The sequence below is a fragment of the Scyliorhinus torazame genome, chromosome 10, assembly GCF_047496885.1.
Source record: "Scyliorhinus torazame isolate Kashiwa2021f chromosome 10, sScyTor2.1, whole genome shotgun sequence".
NCBI lineage: Eukaryota > Metazoa > Chordata > Chondrichthyes > Carcharhiniformes > Scyliorhinidae > Scyliorhinus > Scyliorhinus torazame.
In genome coordinates this window covers 63189791-63212143 of record NC_092716.1, presented here as the reverse complement: position 1 = coordinate 63212143, position 22353 = coordinate 63189791, and the positions used below count along the sequence as shown (strand labels likewise).

At 48.9% G+C, this 22353-nt stretch overlaps 1 protein-coding gene across 5 annotated transcripts in view; it reads left to right on the top strand.

Annotated features, from left to right (window-relative positions):
• abcc12 (ATP-binding cassette, sub-family C (CFTR/MRP), member 12) overlaps positions 1–22353 on the top strand; it is a 296461-nt gene that overhangs the window by 97187 nt on the left and 176921 nt on the right. For all 5 annotated transcript variants that reach the window (XM_072518199.1, XM_072518200.1, XM_072518198.1 and 2 more), the window contains one exon: positions 11914–12087. In XM_072518199.1, the coding sequence (XP_072374300.1) occupies positions 11914–12087 (174 nt within the window). The remainder of the gene's footprint in view (positions 1–11913; positions 12088–22353) is intronic.

The following is a 22353-nucleotide window of genomic DNA, read 5'->3' as shown; positions in this document are numbered from 1 at the left end:
TGTTATGTTGTCTTTGTAACATAAACGGCTTCCTTGTGGAACATTTGTCAAAGGAAGGTTCAGACGTGTGGATAACTTCAACACATTTATTAAACTATTTACACTTTTATAACTTGGGTTCGACACTACTGCTAATCCTGGCCAGGTCTAAGAACTCGAACTCACAGACCCAATGGGTATTATAGCTACCCAGACTGACTAACCAGCTGCTGTTTTCCACGTGGTGGGTGTAATATTGAATCAACCCTGTGCCTGCCCTCACTGACTGTCTCCACTGGCCGAAGGCCTGATCATGTGTCTCGTGTCCATTATATGTGGGTTGGTGTAATGCCCCCCTGTGGTCGTGTCACCTCCTTGTGTATCGTGAATGTCCATTGGTCGCCTCCTATCTAACTTATCCATTGGTTGAGTGTGCGTGTGTGATGTTTCTGGTGCTCCCTCTAGTGTCTAGCTAGCTTACATGTATTTACATTGATGCACATCATCACATCCTCCCATTTTTATATGTACATATTTTCTGTACACTTTAAGAAAACTGAACAAAGAACAGGTAGATAAGGTAAGGTATATACAAGTCATGGGAACAGTGATTAAACAGTAAGTCCAAATCATTCGTGTGAGTCCATAAACCATCAAACATCATGGTCAAATGTCTCTCTTGGTTATGAATGCCAACAACGTTTCCGTGCCACAGGAACCAAGAAGTGGTCAAATCACTTCGCTGTCTGATTTGGAGTCTTTTTCTTTTTTTATGTTTGTGGTGGTGTTGTCGGATGTCATCTTGTAGCTGATAAGGTGTTGACGTTGAAGATGTACCATCAACAGTATCATTCGAGGTTATGGATGTGCCAGATGTTGAAGTCGGATGAGACTGTACATACTGGTTCTGGCCACATGCTGTGCTGGAAGGGTGATTCTGCTGAGAAGCGTTGAAGCATGTCGCTTTGGAGACAGAATTGCTGCTCGCATCAATGTCTGGTGATGGTGGGAAACTAGAACCTAGCATCTGATAGGAATATGCTGTCTGGCCAGGCTGTGGTGCAGCAAATCCTGGGCTGTAACTAAGGCATCCAGTCTGTAGTGCAGAGTGCGCTGGCGGTAGTCCTCCTTCGGTCTTGATCCCATTAGTGGGCAATCCGTAGTGCTGGCGTGTTTGAGAATATGCTGCATAGACTGCTGGCTGCTGCATGCCTGAATACTGGGTTTGTCCAGCATGAGCTGTCATTGGCTGCACTGTCGGTGTGGAACAAATGTGTGGACATAGCCGTGGTGAAAATTGGTGTATTCCTCTTGGACTGTAGCCGCTGCTTATTATTGCTGACCCAGTGTAATTGTTACTTGATCCATCTCCTTTTGTTGTGGCATCTGCTGTCACCCTGAGCGTGCCATCACTGAGGTTGCGGCACTGCCTGTCTGGAGTAAAGTCTGGCTTACGTGAATCAGAGTCGGCGTTTGGTTGCTCCCCATCTGGAGTCTGGTCTGTTTTAACTGAGTCGGTGTTGGTTTGTTGATGCTCCCTGTCCGGAGTCTTAGCAGGTTCACTGGAGTCAGCTGAGATTTCTTGAAGCTGCACGTCTGGAGTCGGAACATGCAGGAATGCATTGACCTGTGGAGAGGTTCGAGCGAATGAGGGTGGAAGTATCGTGGTGTCACCGGAGTCACCAGTGGTCTCACAGTGATCGTCGAGCGCCTCTGTACACACTAGCTGAGGTCTGTCACTTTGCACCTCTTGCATGGGAAGTGGGATGCTGTCGTCACTTGTCTCACATACCGTGGGTAGATCCTCAGTAGCTGCTTGCTGTTCACTAGGGTTGGGTAAATTGTCAGAGTTTTCATCTGGTGGTGCAAACAATGTGGGTGGACTGTCATTGTCTTGCTGTTGTCCTTCATTTGGGCTTGAACAGTCATCATCGCTTTGTTCTTCATTGTAGCATGATAGACCGTCATGGTCGTCCTGCTGTGCAGTGGAGCGTGGTAGACTGTTATAGTCTTCTTGCTGTTTACGTGAGCATGGCAGACTTGCATCGTCTGCCGCTAGTTGGTCAGAGGAGGTTGCTAGACCCTCATGGTCTTGTTCCTGCAAGGACTGCGCATCGGAGTCATGCGTTTCTGCAATTGTGGAGCCTGTCCACGAGCTTGCTTTTGAGTCTTGTGACACTGGAGTCACTTCTTGTTCATGCAAGGACTGCGGTGTGGAGTCTTGCGTGTCTTCTTTCGTAGAGTCGGGAACCCTGAGCAGGGCGTGGACGACGCTCTGTGTGGCTGCAGGCCACTCTCTGTGGGCTTGTACCGCTCTCTGTCTCTTAATTTCAGGCTGCAGCATCATCCTGCACTGACGAGTTGGGATGTCATATCTACTGGGTTGAAGATCCTCAAATCCAAAGAATGAATCCGCGTCTGCGTCGGATTCAATATGGGGGTCGCCAATGTGCAACACGTCCAGTTGCGGTTCGGATTTGGTACTGGGGTAGCCTCTCAAGGTGAAAGGTTCGTCCGAGTCGTAGTCGTCTAGGACCATGGAGCTGTCATTGGGCTCGCGGGGTCCAGAGAAAATGTAAAGGTCGGTATCGAAGTATTCAAGGTCGGAATCATCGGTTTCTGCGTAGGTAACTGCTTGTTGCAGGGTTCTTCGGAGGTTAAATTCATTTCCTGGTTCAATTTGAGGCATTGTGCTGTCATTCCAGGTGAAGGAAGGTTGTTTTACAGCTTTAAAAGATTTTTTCTTAGATTTGGGACGTTTCCCCTTTAAATTGGTGCGGTCTGGGGCCTCTGACGTCATGACGCGCGTGACGTAGCACGTAGGAAGCGCTGGCGCATGCGCAGATCGCTGTTCCTTTATCGATGGCCGTTTTCTTGATTGCGCATGCACGGCGTCTCGCGCATGCGCAAACGAACCTTCCCGTTCTGCGCACATCTCGCGCAACTGCGCTAGTGTAGTCCCTTTAACAAGATGCCCGCCGACCAAAATCGTTCTCTGGTCCGGGATTTCGGCCTCGAGGTGAGTACTGGCGCTTCTCTTACCTTTTCTTGCCGATTGGAGTGTGTTTTCCTCACAGTATTTGCCGAATTTGTCCAGGACTGCCTGGAAGTCGCACCTGTTTTGCCCCTTGGAGAACTTGAATTTTTAAAAGATTTCTTCTGCTCTTGCACCGGCGATGGTGAGGAGAAGCTCTGTTTTTTCATCATCGGCCAGGTCTTCAAGTTCGGCTGCCACCAGGAAGAGTTCAAACATTTGCCGGAATACCTGCCAGTTTTCGCGGAGATCGCTGTGCACTGGAGCTGCTGCGGAACCGAGAGCTCGAGCATCTTGCCTGGGTATTGCTGGTTGTCAATGTACGCTGAGGTATGGCTATCTGGATTTAAACAGTTCACTACTGGTACCCTGTTTTGTTATGTTGTCTTTGTAACATAAGCAGCTTCCTTGTGGAACATTTGTCAAAGGAAGGTTCAGATGTGTGGATAACTTCAACACATTTATTAAACTATTTACACTTTTATAACTTGGGTTCGACACTACTGCTAATCCTGGCCAGGTCTAAGAACTCGAACTCACAGACCCAATGGGTATTATAGCTACCCAGACTGACTAACCAGCTGCTGTTTTCCACGTGGTGGGTGTAATATTGAATCAACCCTGTGCCTGTCCTCACTGACTGTCTCCACTGGCCGAAGGCCTGATCATGTGTCTCGTGTCCATTATATGTGGGTTGGTGTAATGCCCCCCTGTGGTCGTGTCACCTCCTTGTGTATCGTGAATGTCCATTGGTCGCCTCCTATCTAACTTATCCAATGGTTGAGTGTGTGTGTGTGATGTTTCTGGTGCTCCCTCTAGTGTCTAGCTAGCTTACATGTATTTACATTGATGCACATCATCACAACCACAGGATCAAGTGACAGCATTAATCCTAGTTCAATATAAAGTGCAGGAGAGCATCCCAGGAGCAGCACCAAGCATACACAACCTAAAAAGGAGCTGCCAACCTGAAGAAGTTACAATATAGGACTACTTACACACAAACAATGGTCGCATGATGATCCCACATCTATGGATCAGGTATAAGCTCTGTGGTCTTGCCACGTCCAGTTGTGAATGGTGGTGGACATTTAAACAGCTCACTGGAAGAGGTGAAGATTTCACAAATATTTCATCCTCAATGATGGGGGAGCTCGGCTACTCATGTGGTTAGTTCTGGAGCACATCAGTGTAAAAGACGAGGCTGAAGAATTTGCAATCATCTTCAGTCAGAAGTGCCAAGTAGATGATCCATTTCAGTCTCTTCCAGAGATCCCAGAATGAAATATGTCAGTCTTCAGTTGATTTCAAAAAATAGCTGAAGGCACTGGATCCTGCAAAGGCTATGGGCCTTGAAAACATTCCAGCAATAGTACTTGTGCTCCAGATCTAACCACATCAGTAGCTGCGGTGAATGCATAATTACTGATAATTCACCAGTCCACTGTGTTATGTTAATAACCCTATGGGCTCTACCTATGGGCCATTGTGTGGCTTCACCCACAGGGATATGTTGGGGCATGTACGGGCTCCGCCCATGGCTCCGCCCCCTTTACAGGAAGTATAAGAGCTGCTGACCTGCAGGGCCGCCTTCAGTGTTGTACCGGTCACAGGCAGGCTCAGTTCTAAGCTAATTAAAACCACGGTTTACTTCTCCACGTGTCTTCGAGTGAATTGATGGTCGCATCAATTTAATCAGCTTAAAATACTACTATGCAATCAGCCCTCAAACCTGACAGACTGGAACTCGATCCACAGGCCGCGGAGGCGAAATAAATGTTTTCACATTGGCTTCGATGCTTCAAGGCCTATCTCGCCGCGTCGTCTACGCCATCCGTCACTGCTGAACAGAAGTTGAGCCTCCTCCATGCACGGGTGAGCCATCGCATTTCTGTCCAGCTCGACGAAGCCGCTTCCTATACAGATGCCCTCGCACTACTTGAACGCCTCTATGTGCGGCCTGTGAACGAGGTATACGCGCGACACGTCTTCACCACTCGCCGCTAGCGCCCCAGGGATTCGCTAGATGATTACCTACGCGAACTCAAAGCCCTCGCACGTAACTGCAACTACCAGGCCGTTACGGCCACTCAGCACATAGAGCTCGCCGTCCGAGACGTTTACGTGGCGGGGGTCCGAACAAACTATGTGAGACAGCGCCTGCTCGAAAAAGGCACCCAGGACCTGGACGACATGGTAAAACTGGCTACCTCTCTGGAGGCCGCTTTTCAGAGCCTTACTGCGTTCCCGGCCGATCACGCGACCCCCTTGTGGGCCCCCGACCCAAGACTACCCCAGGCATGTGCCATGCGGCCACCCGCCCATCATGGGGGGGCTACCCTGCTACTTTTGCGGCCAGTCCCAACACCCCTGATTGCACTGCCCGGCCCGCAACGCGAACTGCAGCAGCTGCGGGCAAAAAGGACACTTCGCCAAGGTCTGCTTGGCCAGGTCTAAGAACTCGAACTCACAGACCCGATCCACAGACTCACAGGCCCGCAGACCCCGCAAGGTGGCAGCATGTCTGCCGACTCCGCCTCCGCATAACATGTGCGACTCATGGGGGCCGCCACCTTGGCCATCCTCCCCCACGCGGGCGGCCACGTGCGATCCATGGGGGACGCCATCTTGGACATCATCTTCCTCACCGCCCGCCACGCTCGACCAACGGGGGCCGCCATCTTGGCCGGCATCTGCTATGCCGCTCGACGCGTATGACCTACACGGACAGCCATCGTGGGGCCACCCCAGCACCTCCGATCATGCCGCCGGCTACCCACACCTCAGCGCGGTCACCCTGGACCAGTCGCGACCTAAGCACCTCCGGAGCTCCATGATGGCCGTCCGGATTAACGGGTACGAGACACCTTGCCTTTTCAACTCCGGGAGCACAGAGAGCTTCATTCACCCGGACATGGTAAGGCGCTGCTCGCTCCCAATATTCCCGACGCAACAGACCATATCCCTCGCCTCTGGGTCGCACTCGGTGCAAATCCAAGGGTGCACGACTGCAACCCTAGCGATATAGGGTGCTGAGTACGCAAATTTTCAACTATATGTGCTCCCAGACCTCTGCACTCCTCTCCTTTTGGGACTCGACTTCCAGTGCAACCTCAGGAACCTAACTCTTAAGTTCGGGGGGGGCCCTGCCCCCACTCACCATATGCAGCCTCGCGACCCTAAATATCGCCCCCCCCCTCCCTCTTCGCAAACCTCACCGCCGATTGCAAGCCAGTAGCCACCAGAAGCAGGCGGTATAGCATGCAGGACAGGACGTTCATTAGGTCCGAGATCCAGCGTCTCTTGCGGGAGGGGGTCATAGAGGCCAGCAATAGCCCCTGGAAAGCTCAGGTGGTGGTCGTCAAGACCGGGGAAAAGTTCCGGATGGTGGTTGATTACAGCCAGACCATTAACCGGTTTACGCAACTCGATGCGTACCCACTTCCCCAGATTGCAGACATGGTAAATCAGATTGCGTACTACCGCGTGTTCTCCACGGTGGATCTGAAGTCTGCATACCAGCAGCTCCCAATCCGCCCGGAGGACCGCCACTACATGGCGTTTGAGGCACACGGCCGCCTTTTCCATTTCCTCCGGGTCCCCTTTGGCGTCACAAATGGAGTTTTGGTGTTCCAACGAGCGATGGACCGAATGGTGGACCAGTACGGGCTGCGGGCCACGTTTCCGTACTTGGACAATGTCACCATCTGCGGCCATGATCAGCAGGACCACGACGCCAACCTCCACCGATTTGTCCAAACCGCCCAAAAACTCAACCTCACCTACAACAAGGAGAAATGCGTTTTCCGCACAACCAGGCTCGCCATCCTCGGCTACGTCGTGGAAAACGGGGTCCTAGGGCCTGATCCTGACCGTATGCGCCCCCTCCTACAACTCCCTCTCCCTCACTGTCCCAAGGCCCTGAAGAGGTGCCTTGGATTTTTCTCCTATTACGCCCAGTGGGTCCCCCAGTATGTGGACAAAGCCTGCCCACTATTTAAGGCCACCCTCTTTCCATTGGCAGCCGAGGCCCGCCAGGCTTTCAACTGCATCAAGGTGGACATCGCAAAAGCTGCGATGCGTGCGGTGGACGAGTCCGTCCCCTTCCAGGTGGAGAGCGACGCCTCCGAGGTCGCTCTCGCCGCCACCCTCAACCAAGCAGGCAGACCGGTAGCGTTTTTTTCATGCACCCTCACCATCTCCGAAATTCGACACTTCTCGGTCGAAAAAGAAGCTCAAGCCATCGTGGATGCCGTTCGGCACTGGAGGCACTACCTCGCTGGTAGGAGGTTTACCCTCGTCACCGACCAACGATCGGTTGCCTTCATGTTTGACAATACGCAGCGGGGCAAGATCAAGAATGATAAGATCTTGAGGTGGAGAATCGAACTCTCCACCTATAAGTACGATATAGTATATCGTCCTGGGAAGCTCAACGAGCCCCCAGATGCCCTGTCCCACGGCACATGCACCAGCGCGCAAGATGACCGACTACGGGCTATCCACGATGACCTCTGCCACCCGGGGGTCACCCGGCTCGTCCATTACATCAAGGCCCGCAACCTGCCCTACTCCACCGAGGAAGTCAGAGCTATAACCAGAGTCTGCCAAATCTGTGCGGAGTGTAAACCGCACTTCTATCGACCGGATAAGGCCCACCTGGTAAAGGCATCCCGGCCCTTTGAACGCCTCAGTGTCGATTTCAAAGGGCCCCTCTCCTCCAACAACCGCAACACGTACTTCCTTAACATCATAGATGAGTTCTCCCGCTTCCCGTTTGCCATCCCCTGCCCTGATATGACCACACCCACTGTCATTAAAGCCCTGCATAGTGTCTTCACCCTGTTTGGTTTCCCCAGTTATGTCCACAGCGACAGGGGCTCGTCGTTCATGAGCGACGAACTGCATCAGTACCTGCTCAGTAAGGGCATCTACTCGAGCAGGACTACCAGTTATAACCCCAGGGGAAACGGGCAGGTGGAGAGGGAGAACGCGACGGTCTGGAAGACCGTCCTACTGACCCTGCATTCCAGGAATCTCCCAGTTTCTCACTGGCAGGAGGTCCTCCCCGATGCGCTCCACTCTATTAGGTCCCTCCTTTGCACGGCCACAAAACAGACTCCGCATGACCGTTTGTTTGTTTTCCCTAGGGGAGCTACCTCAGGGGCCTCGCTTCCGCCCTGGCTGATGACACCGGGTCCAGTCCTCCTCCGAAAACATGTTCGGAGCCATAGGACCGACCCCCTGGTAGAGAGGGTCCAGCTCCTGCACTCCAACCCACACTATGCGTACGTCGAACACCCCAATGGCCGGCAAGATACCGTCTCCCTCCGGGACCTGGCGCCCGCAGGCTCCAACACCACTCCCACTACTGCATCCCCCACACTATGTCCCGTCCAACCTCCCATGTTCCCGCGCTCCCTCCCACCCGCCGCACCGGTCCACAGGAATGAAGCTCCGGAAGAGCCGTTCCTGGAGTCCACGCCTGTGCCTGCTCCGGACCCACTTCCACAGCCACCCGAAGCGGCTGCAACACCAGTGCTTCGGCGGTCGCAACGTACGATCCGGGCACCGGACCGACTGAATCTATGAGCCCGTCACCCCCGCCGGACTTCATTTTTAAACAGGGGGTGAATGTGGTGAATGTATAATTACTGATAATTCACCAGTGCACTGTGTTATGTTATTAACCCTGTGGGCTCTACCTATGGGCCATTGTGTGGCTTCACCCACAGGGGATATGTTGGGGCATGTATGGGCTCTGCCCATGGCTAATGAGCATCTCCGGGCACCATGGTGGCACAGTGGTTAGCACTGCTGCCTCACGGTGCCGAGATCCCGGATTCATTGCCCGGCCCGGGTTACTGTCCATGTGGAGTTTGTACATTCTCCCTGTGCCTGTGTGGGTCCCACCCCCACAACCCAAAAAAGATGTGCAGGGTAAGTGGAATGGCCACGCTAAATTGCCCCTTAATTGGAAAAAATTCGGTCGGTTGGGATTTATCCTAGGATTCTCTGGGAAGCTAAGGAGGAGATTGCTGAGCCTTTGGCTTTGATCTTTAAGTCATCTTTGTCTACAGGAATAGTGCCAGAAGACTGAAGGATAGCAAATGTTGTCCCCTTGTTCAAGAAGGGGAGTAGAGACAACCCCGGTAACTATAGACCAGTGAGCCTTACTTCTGTTGTGGGCAAAGTCTTGGGAAGGTTTATAAGAGATAGGATCTATAATCATCTGGAAAGGAATAATTTGTTTAGAGATAGTCAACATGGTTTTGTGAAGGGTAGGTCGTGCCTCACAAACCTTATTTAGCTCTTTGAGAAGGTGACCAAACAGGTGGATGAGGGTAAAGCAGTCGATGTGGTGTATATGGATTTCAGTAAAGCGTTTGATAAGGTTCCTCACGGTAGGCTACTACAGAAAATACGGAGGCATGGGATTCAGGGTGATTCAGCAGTTTGGATCAGAAATTGGTTAGCTGGAAGAAGGCAAAGGTGGTGGTTGATGGTAAATGTTCAGACTGAAGTCCAGTTACTAGTGGTGTACCAAAAGGATCTGTTTTGGGGCCACTGCTGTTTGTCATTTTTATAAATGACCTGGAGGAGGGCGTAGAAGGATGGGTGAGTAAATTTGCAGATGACACTAAAGTCGGTGGAGTTGTGGACAGTGCAGAAGGATGTTACAAGTTACAGAGGGACATAGATAAGCTGCAGCGCTGGGCTGAGAGGTGGTTTAATGCAGAAAAGTGTGAGGTGATTCATTTTGGAAGGAATACCAGGAAGACAGAGTACTGGGCTAATGGTAAGAATCTTGGTAGTGTGGATGAGCAGAGAGATCTCGGTGTCCATGTACATAGATCCCTGAAAGTTGCCACCCAGGTTGAGAGGGTTGTTAAGAACAGCTTTTATTGGTAGAGGGATTGAGTTTCGGAGCCATGAGGTCATGTTGCAGCTGTACAAAACTCTGGTGCGGCTGCATTTGGAGTATTGCGTGCAATTCTGGTCGCCGCATTATAGGAAGGATGTGGAAGCATTGGAAAGGGTGCAGAGGAGATTTACCAGGATGTTGCCTGGTATGGAGGGAAGATCTTATGAGGTAAGGCTGAGGGACTTGAGGCTGTTTTCGTTAGAGAGAAGAAGGTTAAGAGGTGACTTAATTGAGGCATACAAGATGATCAGAGGATTAGATAGGGTGGACAGTGAGAGCCCTTTTCCTCGGATGGTGATGTCTAGCACGAGGGGACATAGCTTTAAATTGAGGGGAGATAGATATAGGACAGATGTCAGAGGTAGGTTCTTTACTCAGAGAGTAGTAAGGGCGTGGAATGCCCTGCCTGCAACAGTAGTGAACTCGCCAACACTAAGGGCATTCAAATGGTCATTGGATAGACATATGGACGATAAGGGAATAGTGTAGATGGGCTTGAGAGTGGTTTCACAGGTCGGCGCAACATCGAGGGCCGAAGGGCCTGTACTGCGCTGTAATGTTCTATGTTCTATGTTCTATCTCAAACTCAGAACATTATTGCTCAGGATGATATCTTCAAAGGCATTGGCTTTCCTAATCCATTATTATCACCAATGAGTTAAGACAATTTGGAAGATAACTTGCATACTTTGATGAAACCACTGAGAAGATCAACTGGAATGAGGAGACCACCAAACAGATTAAATTTGTAATGACTGTAATAACTAATAATCTGTCATCACCAATATGACTTAACAGTTATTTTTGCAACTGAATGTAAAAACAAGTTAATGATTCTTGCTCGCTACTGCAATGTTCAAATGAAAAAAGTTACAAAGTCTATAACCCTTTTTTCCAAAGAAAGGGGGATGTGACATTATCATAAATGTAAAGAACTGCAAGGTTAGTGTAATGTCGAAGTCAACCACGAGAGGGAGCTAGATGCACACCTATATAAGACATTGATGCTAAGCCTGTGGGGGAGAAGTTGAGGAGAAAGCTAGAGAACAGACTGAGGAAAGATAGTGTGAGTGGGAGCAGATCATAGTTAATGTAAGAGTATAGAGATTAGTAGCAGATGAGTGTAGATTATATGCTTATTATCAACTGTGTATTTCTAGGAGTAAGTGTTGAATCCAATTAAGTAGTGTTCATAAATTTATAATTATTTTGTGGTCTTTCTGGACACTATGCCAACCATCCTAAAATTAGCAACACAAAGAACACCAAAGCTTCTAAAAACCTTAAAATCGTAAGACCTATTAGTTTGGTTAAGAAATTAAACATGCAGCCACCATCGCTGCTAAATATGTGACTTATTATAATTAAAGGTGTACGTGTCTTCTGAGCTCTGTTTCTAAATGTATCTTGTATGTCCTGAAGCTACTCTATATATGGCAAGAGTGTAAGCCTCTCTGAAACACCATAATTTAAAAAAAAATGTAGAGTACCCAATTCATTTTTTCCAATTAAGGGGCAATTTAGTGTAGCCAATCCACCTACCCTGCACATTTTTGGGTTGTGGGGGCGGAACCCACGCAAACACGGGGAGAATGTGCAAACTCCACACGGACAGTGACCCAGAGCCGGGATTGAAACTGGGACCTCGGCGCCGTGAGGCAGCAATGCTAACCCACTGCACTGACCCTGAAATACCTTAACGATGAAAATTATATTTGTTCCTTTGAAACCGAGGGACTAAAAACCTCTCCCCAAAAATGATAATTTTTCTCTTTTTAAATGGAAATGGAACATTGGATTTAAGGTTTGTGTTGCAAAAAAAGGGAAAATTTGTGGTGGAAACAAACATTATACAAAGCATGAAAGCAAAGGTAGGTTTGCAATATTTTAGTGTTAGATACAGATCGATTTGAAATCAGACTCAGAGAGCGAAAAAAATGACTTGGAATTAATTTATTCTTATTTTTTTTTGCAGGCTGTGAACCTGCTATCAACTGATGGTCAACAACTCTTTGACGCTGCTATGTTTTGCCCTGTAATACTTGGTAGTCCAGTATTGCTGATCAGTTGCACAATATATTCCTACATTATCCTTGGACCAACAGCCTTGTTGGGAATTGTTGTTTTTATTTTATTGATACCTGTTCAGGTATGAAATTGCAATGAAATGCCCAACAAAACATATGATCACAAATTTTAACACATCAAACAAGTCATATGTGTCAGTTAATTTTGAGAACCCTTACTTTTGAGTTTGATGATTGGGAGTTCAAGCTTCAAATTATGAGTTTGAACTTTTAACCTACATTAAAAGGAAGAACTTGCATTTATTTAGCATCTTATCCTACTTAGGACATTACAAACAATGGATTATTTTTAATGTGTAATCACTGCTATTTTGCCGGTAAATTTGCCAAACTCCCACAAAATCAATTCAATAATAAAGGTCTCTGTACTATTTAAATAGTGACATTCAATCTTTTACATCCATTTGAGCATGTATATCAAGGCCCGGATTTAGATGGGACATTTCCTGGCTTCATCAAACAATGAACCGGTAAAAAGAGTCCACAGATCGGGTTTTCATTCCGGGTGGTGGGGAGGACAGTGGTGAGCTGGAGCAGATGCCACCCCTGGAATTAGTGCACAGGCTGCTAGGTGCAGAGTCGGGCTGGGCAGAAGGCCTGACTCTGTGCTCTGGCATTTTGTTGAGGATATTTTAAAAATGATGAAAACAAAATAGAGCCCTCCATCATCTCAGCCATCACCCCTCTCACTCCCCCCACGCCCTATGGGGTGACCCCATGCACTATCCATGCTATCCCATGCTATGTCAGCCGTTTCCATCCCCATGGCCCCTTCACTCTATTTTACCCCATGTCACTCTACACACTCCCAAAGGCCCCTCATGTCCCTATGCCTCGTCATGTTCCCACCCACCACCTAAGGCCCCTCATGCCACATTGCTAACCATACCCCTCTATCTACTCTCCACGGCCCCTCATACCCCCATGCCCCACATTCATCCTTTATTGCCCCAATGCCAATTTTGTGCCAACTCATGCCAACCCTTATTCCCCTCCCACTACCTTTTTCCCTTATCCCCTCCATGCCAACTCATCTAGCACCCACCATTAGCGAACTTCAAGAGCCATGCTGACATAAAAGAAATTGATATGTCTTTGATGACAGTACTATGTAAAAAGCACTCCCTTTGTCAAAACAATACTTCCTTGTGAAAACAGACATTTATTTTCTATAAATACTTGGAGCTATCAATGAAACTGCTCACTTAATAAGCACAATCATTATGATAATGTTAGGTTGTATAATCAGTCATGCAGCACAAATCCTATAATCATAACCCTCAGCCTGATATCAACAGAGTGAAATATCAGGCATTGATTTTTCTTAAATGCCACTCTTACTTTTCCGTCTAAAGTCCAGCAGAGTTAAATCCTTTGACAGCTTTGACAGTTCCCATGAATTTTGGCAGTTGTTAAAAATATCTAATTTGCGTTCATATTTGTTTATCTCTGGGAAGATTATTGTTAGGAAGGTAAGATAATGCTGGGCTTTAGAGATTGCTGGAACACCAAAAAGAACCTGGCAATTCAGAAGGTTACGGGTGGGATTCTCTTGGCACCCAGCCACGTGTTTCTCGGTGGTACGCCATTCGCTGGCAGTGGGATTCTCTATTCCTACTATTTGCCAATGGGACTCCCCATTGAAGCCACCTGATGCTGCCGGGAAACAGGTGGGCAAGAAACAAGAATCCCAATGGCTGGAAAATTCCAGCCTATGTGTTTGTTTAATAGAGTCAGAATGGAAACGGTGGAGCCATAAAACTTACTTAGCTGGTCAACTAGAGACATGAGGCGTGATTTACCGGCTGTTCACGCCGGCAGGATACTCTGGTCCCACGCTGGCACACGGGTTTCCCGGCACCGAAGGATGCAGTTGCCAGGAAATACCATTGACAATGGTGGGATCGGTGAGATCCGCTCACACGGTGGGTTGGTTGATAAATCCCACCCATGATGTCTGCTTACAAAGAGGTGCAGTCCAGAGAGATATTCTGCTTTGTTTTGGGAGTAACAGCTAAATTAGCTTAAAATCATTCTGTGATCTTGGTCAGCATGGAGATGGGTGGAGCTTAAATGGATTCTCTGGTTTCAATTTATCTACAGTGGGAAAGAAGGTCCAAATCAAAATGTTTGCAGGCTCCAGGTAATTAGGGCTGAATTGTTCAGTGCTGCTGGCTCAGGAAAGTCCTGGGGTACTGGGATAATGGCAGAAGGTTGCTGGTTTTGAGCTGGTGACAGATAAGGCTTGGGAGCCATTTGCAGCTTGGTGCAGCCAGGAGTCTGAACATGGCACAGTGCCAGCTTAGTGTAGTTAAGCAATCTGTGCTAGATTAGGAAGGGTCAAGCAATTGGAGGCAGGAGTGCAGCTTTGTGAATCCCATAGAGAACCATCTCAGGAGAAGAGATTAAACCATCCAGAGGTGAGCAGTTATTGAGGCAGTCAAAGTCAGAGTGGCTTTAAGGGAATTCAGAGGCTAGACCTTCAAAAGTGAGGAGTTAAAATCCCTTATGAAGGAGACAGAGTTCTCACAAGATTTTGTGACTCATAGTTGTCACTGACGTCTCAGTTGGCTGCTGAGAAATCCATGGGATCTGTTTGGGTAGCATCAACCATTTAATGTGCAGTATGGCATGTTTTACCACAGGTTGACTGTTAGTTCATATCTACCTCAGATTAATTATGCATGTTTGAGTGTAAAATAGGTATTGGAGATTGTTTTTTTTTTACTTTGTCTGTTAAAGTTTATTTTGTTTGTTGAAAACCATGGAACCTTGTGGCTTTATTCACCTGGTGGGTAACTGGTATTTCAAACAATGTCTACTTGAACAAAATGTTACCCTCTGTCTTTTGTGCCCAAGCCAGTTCTGTAGTCAACTTGTCAGCTCTCCTCTGATCATGTGACTTCACCTTTTGTACCAGTCTACCATGAGGTACCTTGTCAAAGGCTTTACACAAGTCTTTGTATACTACATCTACTGCCTTTCCCTTAGCTATCATCTTTGTCACAGCCTCGAAAAACACAATAAAATTAGTGAGGCACGACCTCCCCTTCACAAAACCATGCTGCCCATTACCAATAAATCCATTTCTTTCCAAATGTGAGTAAATCCTGTCTCGAAGAATCTTTTCCAATAATTTCCCTACCACTGACGTAAGGCTCACCAGCCTATAATTTCCTGGATTATCCCTGCTGCCCTTCTTAAACAATGGAACAACATTGGCTACTCTCAGTCGTCTGGAACTTCACCTGTAGCCACTGAGGATAAAAAGATTACTGTCAAGGCCCCAGCAATTTCCTCCCTTGCCTCCCTCAGTATTCTGGGGTAGATCCCATCAGGCCCTGGGGACTTATCTACTCTAATGCATTTCAAGATGAATAACACCTCCTCTTTATTAATATCAACATGACTCAGAATATCTACACCCTCTACCCTACAATCCTCATCCACCAAGTCCTTCTCTTTGGTGAATACGTTTTTAAAAAATAATTTTATCAGGGTATTTGCAAGTTTTTATAATAATAATAACAGCGACATAAACGTGGTACAATAAACATTTCCACCCCCATCACCCCCCCCCCCCCCACCCCCGCCTTTGGAATTCTGCTTCTGCTGACATTTTAATTTTCCCTGAGAAAGTCGACAAACGGCTGCCACCTCCGGGTGAACCCAACCATTGACCCTCTTAAGGCGAACTTTATTTTCTCGAGACTGAGAAACCCAGCCATGTCACTAACCCAGGTCTCTACACTCGGGGCTTTGAGTCCCTCCACATTAACAAGATCCGTCTCAGGGAGGCAAAGGCCAAGACGTCGGCCTCTTTTGCCCTCTGAACTCCCGGCTCTTCCAACACTCCAAAGATCGCCATCTCCGGACTCGGCACCATCCGTGTTTTGAGTACTGTGGACATTGCCACAGCGGAACCCTGCCAAAACCCTCTAAGCTTCGGGCATGCCCAAAAACATGTGGACATGATTTGCTGGGCATCCTGCGCACCTCGCACACCTGTCCTCTACCCAAGAAAACTTGCTCATCCGGGCCACCGTCATGCGTGCCCGGTGGACTACCTTGAATTGTATCAGGTTAAGCCTGGCACATGATGAGGATGTATTAACCCTGCTTCGGGCATCTGCGCACAAACTCGCCTCTATCTCTCCTCCTAGCTCGTCTTCCCACTTGCCCTTAAGCTCCTCCACTGGAGTTTCCTCCGATTCCAAAAGTTCCTGGTAAATATCTGATACCTTCTCCTCTCCCACCCAGGTACTGGAGACTACTTTATCCTGTATCCCCCCTGGTGGCAGCAGCGGAAAGGCCGGAACCCGCCTTTCAAGAAGTCTCGCACCTGGAGATACCTAAACCCATTCCCTGATGGCAATTCAAATTTATTCTCCAAGGCTTTCAAGCTGGGAAGCACCCGTCTATAAATATATCTCCCATCCCCCTAATTCCTGCCCTTTGCCATCTCCGGAACCCACCATCCAGCCTAACTGGTACAAACCGATGATTATTATAAATCGGGGTCCAAACCGATGCTCCCTCCACTCTCTTGTATCTCCTCCACTGCCCCCAGATTCTCAGAGCCGCCACCACCACCGGACTTGTGGAGTATCGGGCCGGCGAGAACGGAAGAGGTGCCATTTTCAGTGCTCCCAAACTTGTGTCTTTACATGACACCACCTCCAACCGCTCCCGCACCAGCCCCTCCCCCACTACCCACTTCCTAATCATGGCTATATTAGCCACCCAGTAGTAATTGCAAATGTTCGGCAGCACTATCTCACCCTCCCCCCGGCTATGCTCCAGCAACACTTTCTCACTCGGTGGGTTTTACCCGCCACACAAAGCCCGAAATAACCTTATTCACCTGCTTGAAAAAGGCCCTCGGGCTCAAGATGGGGAGGCACTGAAAGACAAACAGAAATTTGGGGAGGACCGTCACTTTCACAGTCTGTACCCTCCCCGCCAGTGATAGCAGGAGCATGTCCCATCTCTTAAAGTCCGCTTTCATTTGTTCTACTGTTGCTAACTTTTGGTTGGTTCAATTGGCTCTGTTTTATAACCTTTGTTCTCGAGTCGCCAGGTATCTTTATGATACCGTCACGAGGTTCAAGTTCACGTAATGATCAATAACTCAATACACCAATTAGTAAGATTCAAATCAAAGCACATTTATTATACAGAGTAATCGCTACTCATGCATAAATTCTACCTCTAAGCTACTTCTACAACTAACAGGCCTCTACTTAGCTTCGGACTGGCCCACCAGGTCAGGGGAACAAATGGCCTTTCGTTCGGGTTCTGAGTCTGCGGGATTCAAAGTTGGTACGGACTGGTAGCTAGGAGCGCCTATCTCATAGCGAGCATTGACTTAAGACTTACTGGCTCTTGGCGGCAGCTGCACCGGTCACTGTCAAGGGTTGGTTCACGTTGCTGAGTGACCCGGTCAAGAAGGACGATTTGAACCTGGGGGCTTAACTTTATAGTCCCCAGGGGCTTCCCACCTTTCGGGGCAGTCCCTGTACCTGGTTCCAAGTGATTGGACTTTGTTCCAATCGCTTGGTTCGATTTCTCCAATACTGGAGCGCTTCCCTGATCGATGGGCGGTCTTGAGGTGTCCGTTAACCTCTTTTGTGTTGGATCATGCTGGCGCCGAGGAGTCTGGCTTGGCTTTGTTAATCCCAAATGTTTCAATTGTACCTGGGGATTGCGCATTAGTATGTAGATGGCTGCTACATTATTATGCAGATGGCTGCTTGTATCGATGCTGTCTGGGCTTTTGCAGAGTTTAATGCACAGTAACTTGCACCTGCTGGTTTCTGCCTGTGTTGGCTGAATTTCCCTTCAGCCCTTGCTGTTCTTCCATTTTAAATCGGGACTTGGCCAACCCAGGTGGCTACACTACGAGCCGGGATAGGTTTAACTTGTGCAGTTCCTTCCATTCCCGGGCCATCTTGATTCCCAGGTATCGAAAGCTCCTTCCTTTTAAAAAAAAATATTTTTATTCTCCTCCTTTTTCATTTTCTCCCAAATTTACACCACCAACAATAAACAATAATCAGTAACAAATATGTCAATCGCCATATCAATAACAACAATCCCATCCTCCCACCAAACCCCAAACATTAGCCCGCATAGTCACATAAACAAATGACAAAAAGGAATCAGGAATCACCCGTAGCCACCATTAACACACATCGCCCTCCCTCCCCCAACCCTCCCAACCACCTCCCCAACTAATGTTCGATGTTATCCAGTTCTTGAAAGTGCATAATGAATAATGCCCATGAATTGTAGAACCCCTCCATCCTTCCCTTCAGTTCAAACTTAACCTTCTCAAGAGTCAAGAATTCCAACAGATCCCCCCGCCATGCCAGGGCACTGGGTGGAGAGGTTGCTCTCCAACCCAGCAGGATCCGCGAGGCGATCAATGAGGCAAAAGCTACAACATCTGCCTCCGCACCTGTTTCCTACCCTGGCTGGTCCGACACGCCGAATATGGCCTCCTGGGGGCCCGGGTCCAGTTTCACGTGCACGACTTTAGAAATTACCCTAAAAACTTCCTTCCAGTAATCCTCTAGCTTTGGACATATGAACGTGATTAGCGGAGCCCCACCCCCCCTGCAACGTTCACACACATCTTCTACTTCTTCAAAGAATCCTCGCCCTCGTGAGGTGTGCTCTGTATACCACCTTCAGCTGTATCAGCCCCAACCTCGCGCACGAGGTGGAGGCATTCACTCTCCGGAGCACCTCACAACAGAACCCCTCCTCCAGATCTTCTCCCAACTCTTCCTCCCACTTTGCTTTTATCCCTTCCAGTGGTGCTTTCTCCTCTTCCAAAATAGCCCTTCTCCAGTCCCCCTGTCGTCAGCACCTCCTCCAGCAATGTGGAGGCCGGCTCCACCGGGAAGCCCTATATCTCCTTTCTGGCAAAATCTCCAACTTGCATGTATCTAAACATTTCCCCCTGCTCCAGCCCATACTTCGCTTCCAGCTCCTTCAGTCCTGCAATCCGACCCCCAAGAAACAAATCCTTTAGTGTCTTAATCCCCTTCTCCTCCCATTTCCGAAAATTTCCATCCCACCTCCCTGGCTCAAATCTGTGGTTCCCCCGAATCGGCATTTCCCTTGACCCTGCCCCCAACACTAAGTGTTGGTGAAACTGTCTCCAAATTCTCAATGAAGCTATTATTACCGGACTCCCTGAGTATTTCCCCGGGGCTATCGGAATGGCGCTGTTGCTAGTGCTTTCAATCCCGACCCCCTGCACAAACTCTCCTCCATTCTGACCCACTGGGAATCAACCCCTCTGACCCAGCTCCGCACCTTCTCACATTCGCCGCCCAGTAATAATACATCAGGTTCGGAAAACCCAAACCCCCTGCCTGTCTTCCCCTCTGTAGTAGCACCTTTCCAACTCTGGCCACCTTCCCTCCCCATATGAACGACGTAATACTTTCCTCAATCTCTCTGAAAAAAGCCTTTGGCAGGAAAATCAGCAGGCATTGAAAAATAAACAGAAATCGCGGCAACACGTTCATTTTAACCACCTGTACCCAACCCGCAAGTGACAGAGGGAGACCATCCCAACTTGCCAGATCAGCTATGACTCTCCTCACCAAACTAGAAATGTTGTACCTGCGGAGCCCCCCCATTCCCGGGCAACCTGCACTCCCAGGTACCTAAAGTGAGTCCCTGCCCTACGAGATTTCAGCCCCCCCACCCCTGTCCCACCCCCGGCCGAGACATCACAAAATACTCACACCTGTCTAGATGTAGTTTGCACCCCGAGAAAGACCCAAATACTCAAAGCAGCTCCAATATTCCCCCTATCGACACACTCAGTTACGACACGTATAACAGCAAGTCATCGGCATATAAGGACACCCTATGAAATGAAATGAAATGAAAATCGCTTCTTGTCACAAGTAGGCATCAAATGAAGTTACTGTGAAAAGCCCCGAGTCGCCACATTCCAGCGCCTGTTCAGATCCGGAGCTACCACCCACTTCCCTGCCCTATCCCTTACCTGCACAATTTCCCTTGCTGCTGCTTCCCTCCGGAGCTGACCTGCTAACATACGCCTTATTTCCGTGTTCGTAAACTGCACCCCTTGCTCGTCTCAGTTGGCGCACCGCCTTCCTGGTAGATATCGGTCAAAGCTCGCCTGTAGTTCCATCCACTTTTCCAGCTTTACTGGGTCCCCATTTTCTGCATAACTCCTATCTACCTCCAACATCTCACCTATTACCCTCTGCCGCTCCAACCTCACCTCTTTGTCCACCCTGGCCTTAAACAAAATCACCTCCCCCCTCACCACCGCCTTTAGAACCTCCCAGACAACTGCCTTCGACACCTCACCCGTATAGTTGAAACATACATATTCCTTAATTACCTTTTCAATTTTGTCACAGAACACGTGGTCTCCCAAAAGCTCCACATCTAATTTCCAACCCGGCCTCTGTGCTACCCCCTTCTCCAGCACAATATCCACCCAATGCGGAGCATGATCTGACACTGCAATTGCCAAGTATTCCGACCCCTTAACCCCAGCCAGCAAAGGCTTCCCCACCACGAAAAAGTCGAGCCGCGAGTATACCTTATGGACCGCTGAGAAAAACGAGTACTCCCGTTCCCTCGGGTGCAGAACCCTCCAAGTGTCCACCCCTCCCATTTCCATCATTAGCCCAGCCAATGCCTTTGCATCCACTTGATGGGACCAGCGAGCGCAGCCGTGACCTGTCCAACCTTGGCTCCTGCATCAAGTTCCAGTCCCCCCCCCCACTATCAGTTTGTGTGTGTCCAAGTCGGAGATGGCCCCAAACACCTTCTTTGCGAATCCCACATCGTTCCAATCGGGGCCGTATACACTTATCAGCGCCCCTAACCTTCCCTTCAGCGCCCTTGTCACAATCACATATCTATCTCCCTGATCTGCCACCACCTTCTCCATCTGGAAGCGTACTCTTTTGCTGACCATTAACACTACCCCTCGAGCCCTTCCGTCAAATCCAGAATGAAATGACAAATCAAAATTTTCTTTACCCGTCAGTGTGGCCTCAATAAAAGTCGAGATGGATTTGCAGGTATAGCATTAGTTATTTTATTTGACTTGCAAGTCTGTCTCAATTCACAGTGGTACAAAACACATCCTGCTTTCTGTGCCTCCGGAATCGAGTGAGTCTGTAGGACAAAGGAATCTCTACTGATACATTCAAATGGCATCAAGTTTCACATACACGATTCCCATAGGTCATCCTATACCCCTCCTGACCTGGCCATACATCCTAATTGGCTCACTTCCAATCCCTTCCTCTGGCCCCCTATTACCCAGCATCCTTTTCCCCTCCGTAGCTGGACACACCTCCTCCTTGCTTTGCCATGCGTTCTGAAATCCTTTGTCTGTGAACTCACCAGAATGAGACTGGCCTATCTCTACATTACAGTAACTAATATCTCTAAAACAATTATTTTATATCACATTCGTCAGAAACACCTGACTAACCCAGCCCGTTTTAAGTCTCACCTGGTCCATTACCCTCAAGTGAGTATCCTGCAGCATTGCTACATCGGCTTTTAAACTTTTAAGGAGTGCAAGCACCCTTGACCTCTTGACCGGACCTCCTAACCCCCTCACGTTCCACATGACTATCCCAACTGGAGGTCACTCACCCCCCCCCCCACCCTTCTTATCCACCATCATCATACCACCGGGCCCTGCCCCATGAGCCTGACCCGCCCCTATCCATTATTAACATCGAACCCTTCACCCCCTCCCAAAAACCCTCTCTACATTTCCTCTCCAAAAAACATCTCCCAGCATCAATCCCTTCCCCCCCCTCGCTCGCCTCGTAAGCCCATCGAAACCTGCTAACCATTTCCACCATTTGCCCAGCCAACGCCTTCGCCCCCCCCGATGGGATCAGCGAGCGTGGCCATGACCTGTCCAATCTTGGCTCCTGCACCAAGATCCAGTCTCCCCCCCCACTATCAGTTTGTGTGTGTCCAAGTCGGGGATGGCCCCAAACACCTTCTTTGCGAATCCCACATCGTCCCAATTGGGGCTGTATACACTTAACAGCGCCACTAACCTCCCCTCCAGCGCCCCTGTCACAATCACATATCTACCCCCCCTGATCTGCCACCACCTTCTCCATCTGGAAGCGTACTCTTTTGCTGACCATTACCGCTACCCCTCGAGCCCCTCCTTCAAATCCAGAGTGAAACACCTGACTAACCCAGCCCTTTTTAAGTATCACCTGGTCCTTTACCCTCAAGTGAGTCTCCTGCAGCATTGCTACATCGGCTTTTAAACTTTTAAGATGCGC